Source organism: Eretmochelys imbricata, chromosome 9, assembly GCF_965152235.1.
Source record: "Eretmochelys imbricata isolate rEreImb1 chromosome 9, rEreImb1.hap1, whole genome shotgun sequence".
NCBI lineage: Eukaryota > Metazoa > Chordata > Testudines > Cheloniidae > Eretmochelys > Eretmochelys imbricata.
This window is the reverse complement of record NC_135580.1, coordinates 84005762-84024600: the sequence shown is the minus strand read 5'-3', so window position 1 is coordinate 84024600 and position 18839 is coordinate 84005762. Positions and strand designations below refer to the sequence as shown.

Sequence of the window (18839 nt, the reverse complement as noted above, 5' to 3'; positions counted from 1 at the left end):
TGTCATTTTTGAGGGGAAGAACAAGAATGCCCTGCCTCTTTTGAAACCCCTCCTCTGCTGGTCTCTCCCCCTTTGGTGTCATCCATCCAGCTGGTCTCTCCAAGAATGTCAGCCATATTACTTGCACATCTGAAGTCTAATCACATAAAAGAGGATTGCAGCCCTGAAAGAAAACTGCCAAGAAAAATGAACTGAAGCAATTTCCTCCATCCCCTCCTTCCATCCCCTGAAAAGACAACTGCTGTTAGCAAAAATGACCTGTACAGCGAAGACTGCAGTCAGCCACTCAGAGGAACACAGATATTGGCTGCTATTAGGGAACTGGAACAGAATTCTATCCAACGGTTTGGAGATTCTTAGCAACTGTTTCTTAAGAAGTTCATGCACAGGTCTCACTATAATTACTTCTCTATTATAAGGAGTTACAGCAACTCAGCTCCAGATTCCAAGCCAACCAAATCTGAAGCTCTCTCTGTAGCAAATACATCAGGGAAGCCATTGTTTCGGCAGTCTTACTTGTTTCTTGTTCCAGGTTCACCCAGACTGTCTTTGTTCCCTCTCTTGATTTCTCTTAACCTACTACTCTCTGCCAGTTGTCTCCGCCCACGTCTATCCTTTTGGTCATTGGAAGGCATAATAATTTAACTGTGGCAGACAGAGAGAGGATGTAAAAGACAGGGAGCAAAGGATAGGGATGAGGAAAGTCTTAATTAGCTGTCAGAGATAGGCACCAGAGAGAGGTTTCAAGAGAGCTTTTCTTTTTGATAAACACTGACACATAGCCTGTGCTGTACAAGGCACAAGTGACTTAACCTCTCTGCTCAATTTACCAAGCCCCAAACAGTTGTAATAGAACAGTAATTACCTCACAGTGATTAAGTTGTAATTGGCAAGACAGATACTGGAATACTGTATAGAGTTCTGGTGTGTGCATGGATATTAAAAAATTGGAGATGGTGCAGAAAAGAACTACAAAAAATGATTTGAGGGCTGGAGAAAGTGCCTTACAATGAGAAACTCAATCTGTTCTTTTGCGTAGAGATTGTCTGGTTTGGCCAATGTACATGGCAGAGGGGCATTGTTGGACACAAATCAGACATCAAGCATTATAACATTAAAAAACCAGTCAGAGAACACTTCAGCCTCCCTGGTCACTCAATTTCAGGCCTAAAAGTCGCAATTCTCCAACCAAAAATCTTCAAAAACAGACTCCAACGAGAAACTGCAGAATTGGAATTAATTTGCAAACTGGACACCATTAAATTAGGCTTGAATAAAGACTGGGAGTGGATGGGTCATTACACAAAGAAAAACTATTTCCCTATGCTAATTTTTCCCCCTACTGTTACTCACACCTTCTTGTCAACTGTTTGAAATGGGCCATCCTGATTATCACTACAAACAGTTTTTTTCCCTCCTACTGATAATAGCCCACCTTAATTAATTGGTCTCGTTACAGTTGGTGTGGCAACACCCATTTTTTCATGTTCTCTATGTATATATCTCTTCCTACTGTATTTTCCACTCCATGCATCTGATGAAGTGGGTTTTAGCTCACGAAAGCTTAGGCCCAAATAAATTTGTTAGTCTCTAAGGTGCCACAAGGACTCCTAATTTTTTGGGTTTTTTGCTGATACAGACTCACACGGCTACCACTGTCAATCTGTTTAGTTTATCAAAAAGAGATTGAGAGTGATTGACTTGATGGCAGTGTGTAAGTACCTCCCTGGGGAGAAAATACTGGGTACTAAAGGGCTCTAATCTAGTAGGGAAAGAGCATAACAAGAACCAATGGTTGGAAGCTGAAGCCAGACAAATTCTGACTGGAAACAAGTGAGGGTGAGTAATCACTGGAACAAGAGACCAAAGAAATGGTGGATTCTCCCTCTCTTCAAATCAAGACTGGATGCTCTTCTGGAAGATGTGCTTTAGCCAAATACAAATTATGCTTTAGTCAAACACAAGTTATTGAACTCACTGCAGGGGTAAATGGGTGAAATGTAATGGCCTGTGAACAGGAGGTCAAACTAAATGATCTAATGGTCCTTCCTGACCTTCAACTCTATGAATCTATGAAGTGCAAAGTACTTTGAAGTCCTTGGATGAAATGTGGTTAGATGTATATAGCAGAATGGATCTCATTACAGGGAGTTCCATCCAGCTGACTCACTGGCAATTTTCAATTTTGACAATAAGTAACCCCCAAAGATGAAATGATCACTGTGAATTTCTGAATCATTCCCACTACATGCTCATCAAAAGTGACTGCCCATTATTCACCATCTGGGCCAGCATATTTAACTCATAGCTCTTGTCGCTTTTTGATGCCTCCTTAACCCCAACTCTCCTTTCGAAAGCCTGCTCTCATATCACAATGTTCTATAAACGATACCCCTGCCTCTCCAGACACAAACAACTCAGGCTTAAAAGTCACAAATTATTCTCATGAAGTGAACAATTTGCATCTCAAATGACCATGGCCTCAGAGGAAATAACAAGCAATTCCCAATCCTCCAGAGTCTTCCTTTGCACTTACCACCCGATCGATCTTGCCTCTGTAGACCTTCGGCGGAGTGAATTTTAATTTCCGTGACTATGCGAGGGTAACCACACAAAATGCTCCAGCATGTCCGTTTAGGCTTATCTAGCTTCAGCTCCCTGAAAGATCAAGATTAAGCAATTCAAGCAGATTATAAATCTTTAGTGATGAAGGCCAAGCAACAAAATGGTGAACTTCAGTGGAATTTTGACCTTTCTGGAACATCATACTTGTAGTTCTTCACCAGTTTATTACCAATGGTTTCTGTTACAGGAATGTCCTATATTTAAGTAAATAAAAATGGCATAATCTCTCATATGACAACTACATGGGAGGGGGGGAACTAAAAGTCACCTATATTAATATCAATGCAAAAACATAATGGGCCTAATCTTCTTTTGCACCCTGCATATGTCCATTGATTTTAACTGAGTTACTCCAGATTTTGTCAGTGAACCGCTCATGGGCGGTCTGGTGTAGTGGTTGGAGCAAGAATCTAGCCTACCAGTTAGAGCTGAACCTAGATGGAGCAGGTTGAGGAACAAAGCCAAGGGTCACAGCCTAAGCCAAAGGGTTAATCAGAGTTGCAGTCAGAACATCCAGTAGAAGATCAGAGCTGAGAGTCAGAAACCAAAGCCTAAATGGAAGGGTTAACAGGAGTTGCAGGCAGAAGGCAGAACCAAGGGTCTGAGCTGGGAGTCAGAAAGAAGCTGGAGAAGGAGCAGTTAAAGGCTGGGGATGGAGCAAGACTAGAGAGAAGCAGAGGCAAGGCCTGGACCAAGCACAGCTTCAGGCTAGGGATGCACTGAGTAGCCACTAGAATGCTGTTGCTACTGGGCTTAAGTAGAAGCCAACTGACTCCTTCAACCAGTCAGCTGGCTCAGTCAATCAGACAGCTTCTATCAGGGCCAGCTGCACTCATTAGGTTGCCAGGAGACTGGTTCTGCTGCAGGCTAGTCCCCTGACAGTTTTACGCTCACGTGAAAGAGAGAAGAATAGGACCCAATAAACGAAAAGGTTCACTGTTTAGCTGACATTAGGGAAGGATGTGTTTGGGAGATTGCATGGCTGAAGAAAGTGGTAATGGGGTCAGGGGCCTTTCCATCAGTAGATGCCCAGGTTAAAATCCACACCAACATAGCAATTTATAAGATGTTATTGTAATCTGTGCAGTGGCCTGTGATATGAGTTTGGGGACCAAAATAACCTCTCCCCCAACGGCACAAACAGGCACTCATGTTGAAAATGTCACAGTAGAGAGGTCAAAGATTGAATGGGCTATGGGGAGACAATTATCCTATCATCCCTACAGGTGATTCCCCAGATCAGGTCATTGTGGGGGAAGTTTGCACTGCAGCTGCCCACCATGCAGTCCCAACTCTATGAGCTTTCTGAAACATACATATCTTAAGATTGGTTTCGAAGGCTGACTTGTGACAGGAACCTCAACTCAGTATCCTACTTTTCAGGTGCAAATATTTGATGTCATTGGCACGTCCAACTGCCTGGTTTGTGAGCTAGATTGTGAGACAAGTAAATGTTATCAACTGCACTTGCAAATATTAGTGCCCACAAAATTTCAGCTGCAGAATGGAAGGTGGCTATAAAAGTCGGACCCATGTGCGAAAATTTCCCAAACTTGAGCCCCTACTGTGACAGACTAACAATGTCCTGGACAAACCTTTTGGACATAAGACAAACTTTATTGAATTAAGTTAAACATTATTGAATTAGATTTAATACCTTTCAGGTCCATTGTATTAAAAATGCAAATGTTTATGTACTATTGTACGGAACTTCTTAAGCAGGAAGACAGGATTCATGCAATCACTGGGAGATATGAGAAACCGCAAAGGACTTTTTGGAACAATGCATGTAAAGTGGATTTCCTAGGAAATACCTGGGGGCAAGGGGAATGCAAATGACCCACTGTGGAACCATCCTTTTGAATCTATGCCCTGGGGAGAGAAACCAATTGTCTGCTATTTACCTGCTCTGCGAAACTCCAGATCAATGACCCCCTGCACTGTATAAAGGGTAGACTAAACATGTTCACAGTCTCTGAGCAGAACCTGTGGTGAACCTGAATCCACAAGGAAAGCACTTGAGTGGGGGGTTTGAAGGACTGCCCCTGCCAGAGCCCACGTTAAGCTTGGGGTGATCTCTGGTAAGTTTATTAGAATGCATGTAGGTTCTTTCACTGTTTCTAATGTGTTTTTCTTGTAATGCTTTTACCTTAAGAATAAAATGGGCTTTCATGGGAAGAGCTGTGTAGTACCTTATAGTGATGGGTAATTACTCTGTTATTAGTCTCTGAAGAGAAAGTAAGCAGGTCTTCTTAGGCAGCCTCTTGCTAGGATATCCCAGTATGGTCAGGGGACTGTACAGCCTGGAAAACCCTGATCAGAAGGGAACGAGAGGCATGTTCCACTCAAGAGAGGTGGTGGCTGGGAGAACCAGAAGCCTAGAGTGGGTGCCATTGCTGGACCACAGAGGGAGAATACAGGTGCAATTACCCTCAACTGTGACACCTACTTTTAGGGGCCTAACTAAAAATGTCCCCATTTTCAGATATTCTGATGGTCCACAGCTCCCAGTGAAGCTAATGTGGCTGAGAGTGTTTAGCCACGTCTGAAAAAATCACATCACTTTTGTTTAGATGCCTACCTCTGGCTGTAAGGGTGTCTAGCTTCGAAACACTGAAAAACTAACCTTCATTTACAACAGCAAAGACTCATGTGGATGAACTTCAATGAGTCACTCAGTCACCTTCCGTGACCCAATGGTATTTGGAGGATTAACCATGCTGGTGAAAGGAGAACTGGAGTCAGTGGGAGAAACCTTTTTACTGTTGTAAAGTAGCAAGTACCTGAGTTCTGATGGCACATCTGTAAAGAGCCTCAGGATAAATGCTGTGACGATGCCAGGATAGTGTGTTGTTGGGATAAGAACATAGCGACCCCGTGCAAGGAGCTTCCTCAGGAACACGGTGCGTGTATTGATGTAAATGGAGGTTGCCACTCTTTCTTGTACTTGCAGCTTGTGCATCCGATAGTCTCTGTTAAGCTCCACCTACAGTTACACAGCAGAACAAGATCTGGCATGTTTATTTCTCACTCACAGTCTTTCTTGCTGCATTGTTTGGTTCTGGTTTCCAGTGATGAGACATGAATGCCTCCACAATGATGTGCAGTCATGTGAGCGGGAAAATCAAACGTTGCGTTCCCTAGCCAGCCCCAAGGTACATTTAGGCAGATCCTGGACATCATTATACAACAATCTGGTTTTAAATGGATTTAGTGCTAAAGAAGTGGCTGACATCATCCTTCACTTACAAACACCACCAAACAAAATGGGCCACATTTTCTAAAGATTAATATTTTACCATACTAATAATAATACTTGAGACTTATTTAGAGCTTTTAATCCAGGGATCTCAAAGCTTTACAAAGGATCAATATCATTATCCCCACCACACAGATGGCAAAAATGAGGCACTGTGAGGTAAAATGACTTGCAAAACAAAATCAGTGGCAGGGGCAGAATTAGAGTTTCTGACTTCCAGTTCAGTGCTCTAACTGCTGCATCTTTCCCAAATGGAGAATGGGAAAGCCTTTCTACCTGCACTATGTGGACAATGCATTCGTACAAGTGCACATGAAGTGAAGCTGCTTTATTTTCAAAGGGCCCACTGCAGAGAGAGCTGCCAGTACATGCTGTGTCCACCGGCAGAGGCGCAATAATAGAGTAGCAGAGGTCTGAAAATAGCAACCGAAGGCTTGTCCGGGCACTCATTCACACACAAATGTCTCTACTGCATGTTGAGGTTCTTCTGTGGCATCCCTCACTAGAGCACGTAAGTGCCTCTCAAAACGTACAATGTGTAACACAGGAATATGTGCACGCACTTTGATGGAATGCCCTTTGCTGTCCCTTCTAATCTGAATACAGAAAATGTTTGATTGACATCTACGCTTGGTTCACAACCTTGAAGCAATATCTTCTCTGGGGGACTGCAACATTTTCTACAGAATCATTACAATATGTATGTATTTCTCCAGCCATTCTACCTGCAAAAGTAACACTAAATTGTCTGCTGGCATAATTTCTTTGACTTCAATGAAGCAGAGAATTTGGCTTATAAACTTCAGTGTGTAATTAGCTACATTAATTAGTAGGACTGGTCGAACATTTCCAAAACACAATTTTGACAGACAAAAAAGAAGACGACATTTCTGTGAAAATGTTATCCTATATTCAGATTGTTATCCTATAATTAGGTTTATTGAATAGATAAGAATACGGAATAGACAAATCATGCAGTGTTCCAGAAGAATGTATTAATTATACTTCTCAATATATTTTGATACTGTGAATTTATCAAATGTATATGCATTGAATGTAAATGTCAACTTGCTGTTTATGGCACAATCAACTCATGTACTGTTGTTTAGGGTAGGGACAGTGATCAAGAATGAGCTTGATAAGTTTATGGAGGGAATGGTATGATGTGACTGCCTACAATGGCATGTAGCTGAACTGTGATTATTAGTAGCAAATATTTCCAGCGGCCAGTGATGGGACACTAGACGGGAAGGGTGCTGAGTTACTACAGAGAATTCTTTCCCCAGTGTCTGGCTGTTGGGTCTTGCCCACATGCTCAGGGTCTTACTGATCACCACATTTTGGGGTATGGAAGGAATTTCCTCTCAGGTCACTGAGGGGGATTTTCATCTTCCTCTGCAACATGGGGCACAGGTCACTTTCAGGTTTGAACTAGTGTAAATGGTTGATTCTCTGTAACTTGAAATCTTTAAATCATGATTTGAGGACTTCAGTAACTTCACCAGAGGTCGGGGTCTATAACAGGAGTGGGTGGGTGAGGTTCTGTGGCCTGCGCTGTTTAGGAGGTCAGACTAGATGATCATGCTGGCTCTTTCCGGCCTTAAAGTGAGAATGAATGATGTCCAGAGTTTGCTTTTTATTCCCCCATTCTTCTTCTTGCTACTTTGCAACTTTTGCAAATTTCCTCAACTTTTCGCTGTAGCCATAGGAAACAGCGGGGAAAAAGAGACAAATGTTCAGACACCGTTCATTCTGTTGCATTGATTGGCAAAATGAAAAGCAAGGGGGGAAAATGAGAAAACCAACAACCCCGCAAAAACCTTCACATTTCAAACACCAACATTCTAGATAATTTTTTTGTAACAAACTAAAAAGATTGTTTCATTTCCAAACCTGATGAATGAAAGAGACTTCAAAATTTTCTGCACTTTCCCCGCCCACCAACTCCTCCCCCCCACCAACTCCTCCAGCGTTTTATGAACTGTTTCATACAGTCATCACCAGCGCAATAGTAGAGGCTGTCAGGAGGAAGCTGAGTGGACACAATCATGTCTCCCACATGTGGCTTGCCATATCCTGCTGCTCCTTAAGCTCAAGAGGCAGGGGTTTGAGCTTTGAAACTGAAGAGCCCCAGTGACTCTGGTATCTGAATGTATTTGCAATAACTGGGCAAGAATCATGTTGAGAGATCTCAGGGGCAGTTAGACCCCATGGTGTCTGAAATGTGCATCTACCTGCCAAACACCCATTGATGAGGTGAAGCTGCAGTTAGGTTCTAAACCCAAATGAAGATGTGGCCTACCTTGAAGATTTCAAAGCCAATAGGGAAGTTGTCCCCTTTCCCATCTTTCTTGTAAATGCGCTGATCCTGTTGCTGTAGTGAAATCAGCACTTTGTCCTCAGCCTTCTTGACATCGAAGACATACTAGCAAGGGGGAGACAGAACAGAGAACCAGCTGTTTAGGACAACATCTCTGGGATACTGTACACAAGGGCATACTGCAGAGGTACCTGGAAATGGATGCAGAACCATCATTCCAGCGACAAACCCATGATCAATTCCTGACAAGTTGTAGCTGAAAATTAGTTACAATTGTTGGGATTTTGAAACTAATAGTATCAGAGATATTGAAATCAGTGATTCATTCAATGCATGCTAAAAGAGAATGTCTCCAAGTAGCTATTGAAGTGGCATGACACCAGATGTGCTCTGAAAACAATAGTAAAAAGAAATCTTAAAAAATATAAAGGGGAAAGGAGATAAAGTTAAACAACAAAGTCTGGACTGTGCGTTTGCTTTTTTTCTACATGGATCTCCAAGTAGGGCTGGTTTACTCCAGGTATTTTCCTTACCGGTGACATGAAAATGACAAATGGGTTGTATCTGATGATGCATAAAGAAAGCATGAAAAGGGTTTTTTGTTCCACACCCCCAGACCCCAGTTACTTCAGAAATGTCCGTTTTGGTCTTTCCTGGTTTTGCTGAAAATATTTGGAAGACTCAGAGAAATTGACTGAGAGGATGGTTTGCATCTTTAACTAAGAGATATTTTATCCCAACAGTGTTTAAGAGATTTTAGTTGAGTAGGTTTCAACAAGACCAAACAAAAATCAAAATATTTGTGCAGCCTGTATAAATAGCACTTCCTCTTCTCAATGAATCATGCTTCACTGGTTTTTTAATTATGGTATCACTATCCTACTAGTTCACCAGTGATTCAGAATCTTTCAGAGAAAAGAGAGTAGACAAGACCAGAATTTCTAATATATAAAAGAAGGCCAGAAGAGTGTTTTTTACACCACAAAGAAGCAAACGGGGCCAAACACCAAATTCTTTCCCCATTCACAGACACCTTTAAGTTCCCTGTTCATTCCTCATACTTGCCACTAATGGGCAAATCTCAGTTGTAGGAAATTGTCAAGGGAAAGAAATGGTGCTATATATGTCAAGATTAGGAAGATTGGATGCTCCCCTGCACCGAGACTATGAAGCAAATGAAAAACAGCACCAAATTGCAATGTGGCCCAACTGTGCAGTGCACTGATCTGGCTTCATGTTTTAAAGAGAACGCTGGAAATTGTGACCAGTATTGAGGGTAATGTAATCTGTGGTATGTTTAGCTTTCTCCCATCCGATGCTGCTGAAAAGTTTTCCTCACTAGTTCTCCTCGGGGGTGGACACTGGGATTGCCTTTGCTTTCACCGTCTAATCTAGCCCTGCTGGTGATTTCAGATTCCTCAGAGTCACTCTGCCCTGTAGAATGAGGCACCTTCCCTTCTTTCTCCCCTTTACCGTCATGCTTTAGGGCAATATCATTTTAACTTTGAGGAAACGTCAAACTCTTGCAGAGGAGGCACAAGGAAAGCTGTCCTGGAGAAAATTAATTCCCTCCCAGGCTCTCGGCCTGTTATTTCTTTCTGGTTTAACTGTTTCTTGTCAGGACTGAGGGGACTCAAGAATCTCTACCTGAGGAGTGATAAATAGTGAGAACCACTATTTAGGCTCCAATTTTGTTCTCCTAGTACCCAATAAAGTAATCAATAAGAGAAATTAGCCCTGGGCATGTGCTGATAGCAGATTATCAAAATGCTTAAATTCTCTTATTTTGCAAGGGAAGTGGATATCTCATAATCCCTCTGTGCAAATATTTGCTTCAGAGGAGGCCGTCAAGGGAATTAGACTGTTCCCTCCGGTGGGTGAGGGTCAGAAATGGTCTCCAGACTGTTGTAGTATGTGACACAGGAACAAGGTAATTTAATTTGTCCTTAAGTAAAGGTAAAGATTTCACAGGAATGCTAGTACCAATCTTTGAGACAGGATTTAATAAAAGGAGCTCTTTTCACTGCATCTGATCTATAACATTCTTCTTACATCAGGAACTCTTCTTTTTTGTAGTTGAACACTTAAAAAGTAGACCGACACAAACACTAAGAAAATGTCCAAGATCAGAAAGAGGAACTGCCACCCCTGTGAACTGGACAAATTCACATGAGCGCTGATCCTTTTCAAGGGAGACTGTTTGTGGAAGAGATAGAAGAGAAGCCATTCTTCCCTGCTAGGCAAGGACAAGCGGGGAGTTACAGATGATTCCTAGTCTGAGCAATGAAGATTGCAGCTGTCTGATGCCCTGCTAAGAAAATAGAAGGAATGCTGACAGAAACCACCCAACTAAATGTAGACAAGGAGGCACAAAAACAGTCTCTGCAATTGTAAGTATGGGGAGTTCTGCAAAAAAAACCCAAAAAACAAAGAGGTCAATTTTCAAAGTAATACGTGGAGCACTGAGTGCCCAGCTCCCACTGACAATAATGGGAGTTTTGCATTTGACTCCTCATGCGCTGTGCTGGCAATGTCTGACACGGGAGAGAGCAAAGAACCAGCTAACTTTGATAGCTTGAGAGCAATCAGCTAGGACAAGAAAAAGAGAGCCTTGTGAGTAGTGATGGGAGAATCAACTCTGGGGTTTTATATATCCTTAAGGAACCTAATCAGTGCAAAAAGTTACCCCTTAATCACACTCAGCCAAAGTCTCTACAGGGTTAATACTATTAATAAAATGAATTAGTGCCAACATAAAATTTGGACCAGTGTTCCTTTAGGTGTTGGGAGAATGGACATGGATTCAGGGCAATAGGTCACTCACCTCCCTTCATCATCATCCACGAGGGACTCCTCCTCCTGCCTTGACCATGTGGGCGAGGCTCAGTATAGCTAAAATGAGTCTTAAATAAATATCTATATACTCTGCAAGGTATTACAGAAGTCACTGAAACATATATGAGTCTTTATCCTGTGACAATGTTTAAACCTAGGTGAGATGTTTGTCTAAAAGTTCTGCTCTAGGAATTATTTTGGGGGAAGTTCATGGCCTGCGTTCTATGGGAGAACACTAGTTGGTCACAGTCCCTTCTGGTCTTGGAATCTATGAAACAACATGCTCTCAGGTGGTCTTTACATGGAAATGCACAGGCTTCCTGTTCAAGAGTCACCACTGACCCCCAAGGATTGCCTTCTCAATTCAGTGTAAATGAGCTCCTACCTGGGGATTCTGTAAGAAGGTGGCTCTGTAATCAAAACACCCTCCGGAGCGGTTTTTCAGTGGTTCCGAATGCTTGGTCCAGGCCCCGTACACCATTTTCTTCTCCCAGGTTTTGTGGATGCTGAAGTACGAAGTGTTCACAATACGACAGACATCAACATCGGTGAAGTTCTGACACCAGTCATCAAATGTCATCCTGAACCAGGGACACAAGCAAGGCATGATTTGTAAAAAAGGCCTCAAGCTTTCCATAAAAAGGATTATCATGCCCATCTGTGGCAAGACAACACACGGTGCCTTCTAAAGCTCAAGTGGAGGCATCACTCGTCTTTGACCTTAACCCATCTGATCCTAAGAACATGGTTATAACCACAGGGCTGGAACTGGTACTGTATGTATGGCATAGGGCAAATGCCATCTCTGTACCTGCTACAAAGGTTCTATCTACAACACAGAAGCAACCATTTCAGGTGACTTTGTTATAGCCTGTTGGTCTCCATACATGGTTACAATGTGGGTCCCTCCTGAAGTGTACTCAGGATTTAAATACAGCCTAGCACTGTCCCTAAACTGGGCTATGGCATGTGAAACAGTTAAAACCCATTTAAGTCTCATCTATGGGAGTGTTTTAACCAAGAAATATTGCTGTAGTTTCAGCGGGGTAGCCATGTTCAGCTGTTGTGACCTGCACTGGATGTGCCATGTTTGTCTTTCTTCCACAGGACAGAAGCGACTTTGTCTGTACAAAGTGCAAGCTGGTCTCCATATTGGAAGAGAAGATTGAAGGTCTGGAGCAACAGATAACGACCCTGCGTTGCATACGAGAAACTGAGGATTTTCTAGACAAAACTCAGGATAGGCTTCTAGGGGCACAAAGCTCTAAAGATATAGAGCAGGTTGCACAGAGGAGCCAAGAGGCCAGTGAAGAAGCTTGGCAACATGTGACCTCCAGAAGAGGTAAGCGGAATGTCCGGGTTCCAGTAACACAGACACAGGTAACTAACCGCTTTCATGTTCTCTCCGCAGGTACCGTTGCGGAGAGTGGACCAGATGATATGTCTGGGGCGAGAAAGCAGAAGGAGACTCCGCTGGTTGGAAGGCATGAGATGCGATGTCCTGAGGTTGGGGGTTCCACGACCACCACTCCCAAGAGGAGAAGGCGGGTGGTGGTGGTCGGGGACTCTCTCCTCCGGGGGACTGAGTCATCTATCTGCCGCCCTGACCGGGAAAACCGAGAAGTCTGCTGCTTGCCGGGGGCTAAGATTCGCGATGTGACGGAGAGACTGCCGAGACTCATCAAGCCCTCGGATCGCTACCCCTTCCTGCTTCTCCACGTGGGCACCAATGATACTGCCAAGAATGACCTTGAGCGGATCACTGCGGACTACGTGGCTCTGGGAAGAAGGATAAAGGAGTTTGAGGCGCAAGTGGTGTTCTCATCCATCCTCCCCATGGAAGGAAAAGGCCTGGGTAGGGACCGTCGAATCGTGGAAGTCAACGAATGGCTACGCAGGTGGTGTCGGAGAGAAGGCTTTGGATTCTTTGACCATGGGATGGTGTTCCATGAAGAAGGAGTGCTGGGCAGAGACGGGCTCCATCTTACGAAGAGAGGGAAGAGCATCTTTGCCAGCAGGCTGGCTAACCTAGTGAGGAGGGCTTTAAACTAGGTTCACCGGGGGAAGGAGACCAAAGCCCTGAGGTAAGTGGGAAAGAGGGATACCGGGAGGAAGCACAGGCAGAAATGTCTGTGAGGGGAGGGCTCCTGCCTCATACTGGGAATGAGGGGCGATCAACAGGTTATCTCAAGTGCTTATATACGAATGCACAAAGCCTTGGAAACAAGCAGGGAGAACTGGAGGTCCTGGTGATGTCAAGGAACTATGATGTGATTGGAATCACAGAGACTTGGTGGGATAACTCACATGACTGGAGTACTGTCATGGATGGTTATAAACTGTTCAGGAAGGACAGGCAGGGCAGAAAAGGTGGGGGAGTAGCACTGTATGTAAGGGAGCAGTATGACTGCTCAGAGCTCCGGTACGAAACTGCAGAAAAACCTGAGTGTCTCTGGATTAAGTTTAGAAGTGTGTGCAACAAGAGTGATGTAGTGGTGGGAGTCTGCTATAGACCACCGGACCAGGGGGATGAGGTAGATGAGGCTTTCTTCCGGCAGCTCACGGAAGCTACTAGATCGCATGCCCTGATTCTCATGGGTGACTTTAATTTTCCTGATATCTGCTGGGAAAGCAATACTGCGGTGCATAGACAATCCAGGAAGTTTTTGGAAAGCGTAGGGGACAATTTCCTGGTGCAAGTGCTAGAGGAGCCAACTAGGGGGGGGCGCTTTTCTTGACCTGCTGCTCACAAACCGGGTAGAATTAGTGGGGGAAGCAAAAGTGGATGGGAATCTGGGAGGCAGTGACCATGAGTTGGTTGAGTTCAGGATCCTGACGCAGGGAAGAAAGGTAAGCAGCAGGATACGGACCCTGGACTTCAGGAAAGCAGACTTCGACTCCCTCAGGGAACGGATGGCCAGGATCCCCTGGGGGACTAACTTGAAGGGGAAAGGAGTCCAGGAGAGCTGGCTGTATTTCAAGGAATCCCTGTTGAGGTTACAGGGACAAACCATCCCAATGAGTCGAAAGAATAGTAAATATGGCAGGCGACCAGCTTGGCTTAACGGTGAAATCCTAGCGGATCTTAAACATAAAAAAGAAGCTTACAAGAAGTGGAAGCTTGGACATATGACCAGGGAAGAGTATAAAAATATTGCTCGGGCATGTAGGAATGAAATCAGGAGGGCCAAATCGCACCTGGAGCTGCAGCTAGCGAGAGATGTCAAGAGTAACAAGAAGGGTTTCTTCAGGTATGTTGGCAACAAGAAGAAAGCCAAGGAAAGTGTGGGCCCCTTACTGAATGAGGGAGGCAACCTAGTGACAGAGGATGTGGAAAAAGCTAATGTACTCAATGCTTTTTTTGCCTCTGTTTTCACTAACAAGGTCAGCTCCCAGACTGCTACGCTGGGCATCACAAAATGGGGAAGAGATGGCCAGCCCTCTGTGGAGATAGAGGTGGTTAGGGACTATTTAGAAAAGCTGGACGTGCACAAGTCCATGGGGCCGGACGAGTTGCATCCGAGAGTGCTGAAGGAATTGGCGGCTGTGATTGCAGAGCCATTGGCCATTATCTTTGAAAACTCGTGGCAAACCGGGGAAGTTCCGGATGACTGGAAAAAGGCTAATGTAGTGCCAATCTTTAAAAAAGGGAAGAAGGAGGATCCTGGGAACTACAGGCCAGTCAGCCTCACCTCAGTCCCTGGAAAAATCATGGAGCAGGTCCTCAAAGAATCAATCTTGAAGTACTTGCATGAGAGGAAAGTGATCAGGAACAGCCAGCATGGATTCACCAAGGGAAGGTCATGCCTGACTAATCTAATCGCCTTTTATCATGAGATTACTGGTTCTGTGGATGAAGGGAAAGCAGTGGATGTATTGTTTCTTGACTTTAGCAAAGCTTTTGACACGGTCTCCCACAGTATTCTTGTCAGCAAGTTAAGGAAGTATGGGCTGGATGAATGCACTATAGGGTGGGTAGAAAGCTGGCCAGATTGTCGGGCTCAACGGGTAGTGATCAATGGCTCCATGTCTAGTTGGCAGCCGGTGTCAAGTGGAGTGCCCCAGGGGTCGGTCCTGGGGCCGGTTTTGTTCAATATCTTCATAAATGATCTGGAGGATGGTGTGGATTGCACTCTCAGCAAATTTGCGGACGATACTAAATTGGGAGGAGTGGTAGATACGCTGGAGGGGAGGGATAGGATACAGAAGGACCTAGACAAATTGGAGGATTGGGCCAAAAGAAATCTGATGAGGTTCAATAAGGATAAGTGCAGGGTCCTGCACTTAGGACGGAAGAATCCAATGCACCGCTACAGACTAGGGACCGAATGGCTAGGCAGCAGTTCTGCGGAAAAGGACCTAGGGGTGACAGTGGACGAGAAGCTGGATATGAGTCAGCAGTGTGCCCTTGTTGCCAAGAAGGCCAATGGCATTTTGGGATGTATAAGTAGGGGCATAGCGAGCAGATCGAGGGACGTGATCGTCCCCCTCTATTCGACATTGGTGAGGCCTCATCTGGAGTACTGTGTCCAGTTTTGGGCCCCACACTACAAGAAGGATGTGGATAAATTGGAGAGAGTCCAGCGAAGGGCAACAAAAATGATTAGGGGTCTAGAACACATGACTTATGAGGAGAGGCTGAGGGAGCTGGGATTGTTTAGCCTGCAGAAGAGAAGAATGAGGGGGGATTTGATAGCTGCTTTCAACTACCTGAAAGGGGGTTCCAAAGAGGATGGCTCTAGACTGTTCTCAATGGTAGCAGATGACAGAACGAGGAGTAATGGCCTCAAGTTGCAGTGGGGGAGGTTTAGATTGGATATTAGGAAAAACTTTTTCACTAAGAGGGTGGTGAAACACTGGAATGCGTTGCCTAGGGAGGTGGTGGAATCTCCTTCCTTGGAAGTTTTTAAGGTCAGGCTTGACAAAGCCCTGGCTGGGATGATTTAACTGGGAATTGGTCCTGCTTCGAGCAGGGGGTTGGACTAGATGACCTTCAGGGGTCCCTTCCAACCCTGATATTCTATGATTCTATGATTCTATGATTCTATGTTAGTCATGGGTCAGCGGTTGTTTTTGCTGTAGTTGTGACATAGTTGCAGATGGTCCTGAAGATTAATATCCAGTAGGGTCAGTCTAGTAATCATGGCTTGGGGTCTCTCCTGACGTAGAAGAGACCTGGAACCAAACTCTGCATTTAACCCCTTGTTCCCAGTTCTTACAAAGCGAAGGGTATACAGTGACACACTGAGCCTTGGGACAGGAGAATGTCTGTCGATAGTGACCCCTCCCCGCTGACTCATCAGGGCTCCAGACAGTCTGTCTGGAATACAGAGTCCCAAGTCGGGGAAACAATGACTAGGATCAAAATTAGTTAATTACATCTTTATTTATAGGGACCTCACTTCTGCAGTGATGGGTGAATTGGAAATCCATGAGGTAGATACTGTACCAGGCAGATAGTTTTAGATGCAGTTTGGGAGAGTGCCTGATATTTGATAGTTTGCCATGCACAAAGCAATTTAGGAAGAAGGGGATTTTCCTAAATACTGAAGGAGCATGGATCTGAGGTGCCTGTAATGTAAGTACTCATTCAGGCCGAGGTATTTGGTTCCATTGCTTCTTTCGCACGCTTTCCATCCCCACCCTCTGAGAATCTGAAGCAACACCAGTTGCTAATGTCCAATGTCAGTAGCTGCAGGACAGTCCCAGGCCCTCATGCATTCAGAGAAATTATCCTTGAGGGAGGTACAACACCAGGACGAATAATAACTGTTGACTTAGACAGCTCCAGTGGAGGTTCCCCAAGCAACAGAGATATTTTTACTCACCAGAACTCGCCATCATTTTGAACTGTGAGTCCCAAGCTCTTACGCTCTGAGTCGCTCACTTTCTTCCATTCTTCAGACCTGGAAGTAAAAAAGTGCTTTAATACGTGAAATTAAATCTTCTCACTTGGGAAAAAAAAGTCCCTTTATTGTCCCCTCATATTCAAATACTGTCTGAGCACTGACAAGATGGATCATATATAGGAAAGTTTTGTTGCCTTACACAAAGGCATTTATTAAACCATCACTGACACATGGTTAAAGACAAAATGTTAAACACAGTTAGAGCAGCACTTGATTTACTTCACTTGAGAGCCTCTCCCTCAGTATAGCTGAACCATTGGCTTGGAAGGTCAGATTTGGATGAAATTTCCACATGAGAATGATTTTATTCCCCAAGGACCCTCAAAATGTATATGAACTGCTCTGGAAACACAGCCTGAATTTCCTCCTGAGCTATTTATCATGCTCTTCACTTGGACGGGAAGGTATTATATAAGGGGTGGCTACACGGACATTTCGTTTGTGGCAAGCTGGGGTGTGACCAACCCCACATTAGCGTGCCGCTGTCTAATTGTTCATGTGCATTCTGCTGATTTACATTAACAGTCTGCTAGTGCACTTTGATTTAGTCCTGTTTCCAAGAGGGCTAGATGAAAGTGCTCTAACAAACTGTTAACACCTAGTCCTCTTCGAACCAGGCCTAGATCAAAGCAGATTGGTGAATTGTTAATGTGCATCAGCAGGGTGCACAAACAGCTAGTTTCACATCCCATCTTGCTGCAGCCTAATTGTTCATGTGGACAAGCCCTAAGGGCAAATCTGCTCTACAAATGTACATCAGCACAGCTGCACCAATGCAGCTGTGCCACTGTAGCACGTCTGGTGAAGACACTCTAAGCCGACAGTACAGAGCTCTCTTGTTGGCTTAATAACGCCACCTCTGCAAGAGGCGGTAGCTATGTCGGCGGGAGACGCTCTCCTTCTGACATAGTGCGGTCTACACAGGGTGTTAAGGTCGGTATAACTATGTCACGTAGGGGTGTGGATTTTTCAATGGGCCAGCCCCACAGATCTTGCTCATGCCAAACTCTACCAAAGTTAATGGAGTTTTGCTGGAGAAAGGGCTGAGAGTACACTTTAGAATCTGGCCCTCTATCTCTAGTATAAATCAAGACAACTTGTTTCTCTTTGCATCTGGCCAGCTCAGCACTTTGTTTGAACGGGGATAAAGCACCGACTGAAAGTAACAGCCTCTTTGTCAGATAAAAGAGGAAAGACAGGGAAGTTGGTACACTGTTATTAAGGAGCATCATATTATTAAGTGTTGAAAGCATTGACTAAATGCCCTAGAAATGGCCAACTGAAATGTAATGTATTATTTCTTTCTTTTAATGTTTAAGGCCTTGGGTCATGGAACAAACCCAGCAGAACCAGTCACTCTGCTCCTCCTTAACTTGCTGGAAGGGTTTCTGCAGAACTCATGACCCATGTGATGATCCATTACAAAGTCATTTAAGAAATAATACAATTTGCACTTTGATGGCACATTTCATCAGCGCCTCAAGATAGCCTAAGAGGGAGCATTTTTCAGATGGGAAAGTGAGCCACAGAAAGGCTTAGTGGCTTGCCAGGATCATGCAGGGGGTCTGTGACACAGATGAGAACAGACCTCCCGTCCTTGACTCATCATCCTTATACTTTAACCACAGACTATGCCGCTTGCCAAAAGAATGCTGCAAGAGGCATGCTGCAGTCCAGAAGGTAAAGTAAGCCACATCTCCCTCATTGCAGCAGGATGTGGTGTTCCATTTGTTCGTAGGCTGCTACGCTTGGGAAGAGATGACAGAACACTCCCAACATCAAAGAGGCTCTTGTCTTGTGGAATGCCATAGCATTTCATAGAGACACAAGTTGGGTGAGGTGGTATCTTTTATTGGACCAGCTTCTGTTTGTGGAAGGGACAAGCTTCCAA

General features: G+C 44.4%; 1 protein-coding gene across 2 annotated transcripts in view; it reads right to left on the bottom strand.

Moving 5' to 3' along the window:
* Positions 1–18839, bottom strand: part of CAPN6 (calpain 6) — a 77379-nt gene that overhangs the window by 9597 nt on the left and 48943 nt on the right. For both annotated transcript variants that reach the window (XM_077826570.1, XM_077826571.1), the window contains 5 exons: positions 16868–16945; positions 11425–11620; positions 8187–8309; positions 5409–5611; positions 2537–2658 (listed from right to left, as the gene is read on the bottom strand). In XM_077826570.1, coding sequence (XP_077682696.1) covers positions 2537–2658; positions 5409–5611; positions 8187–8309; positions 11425–11620; positions 16868–16945 — 722 coding nt within the window. The remainder of the gene's footprint in view (positions 1–2536; positions 2659–5408; positions 5612–8186; positions 8310–11424; positions 11621–16867; positions 16946–18839) is intronic.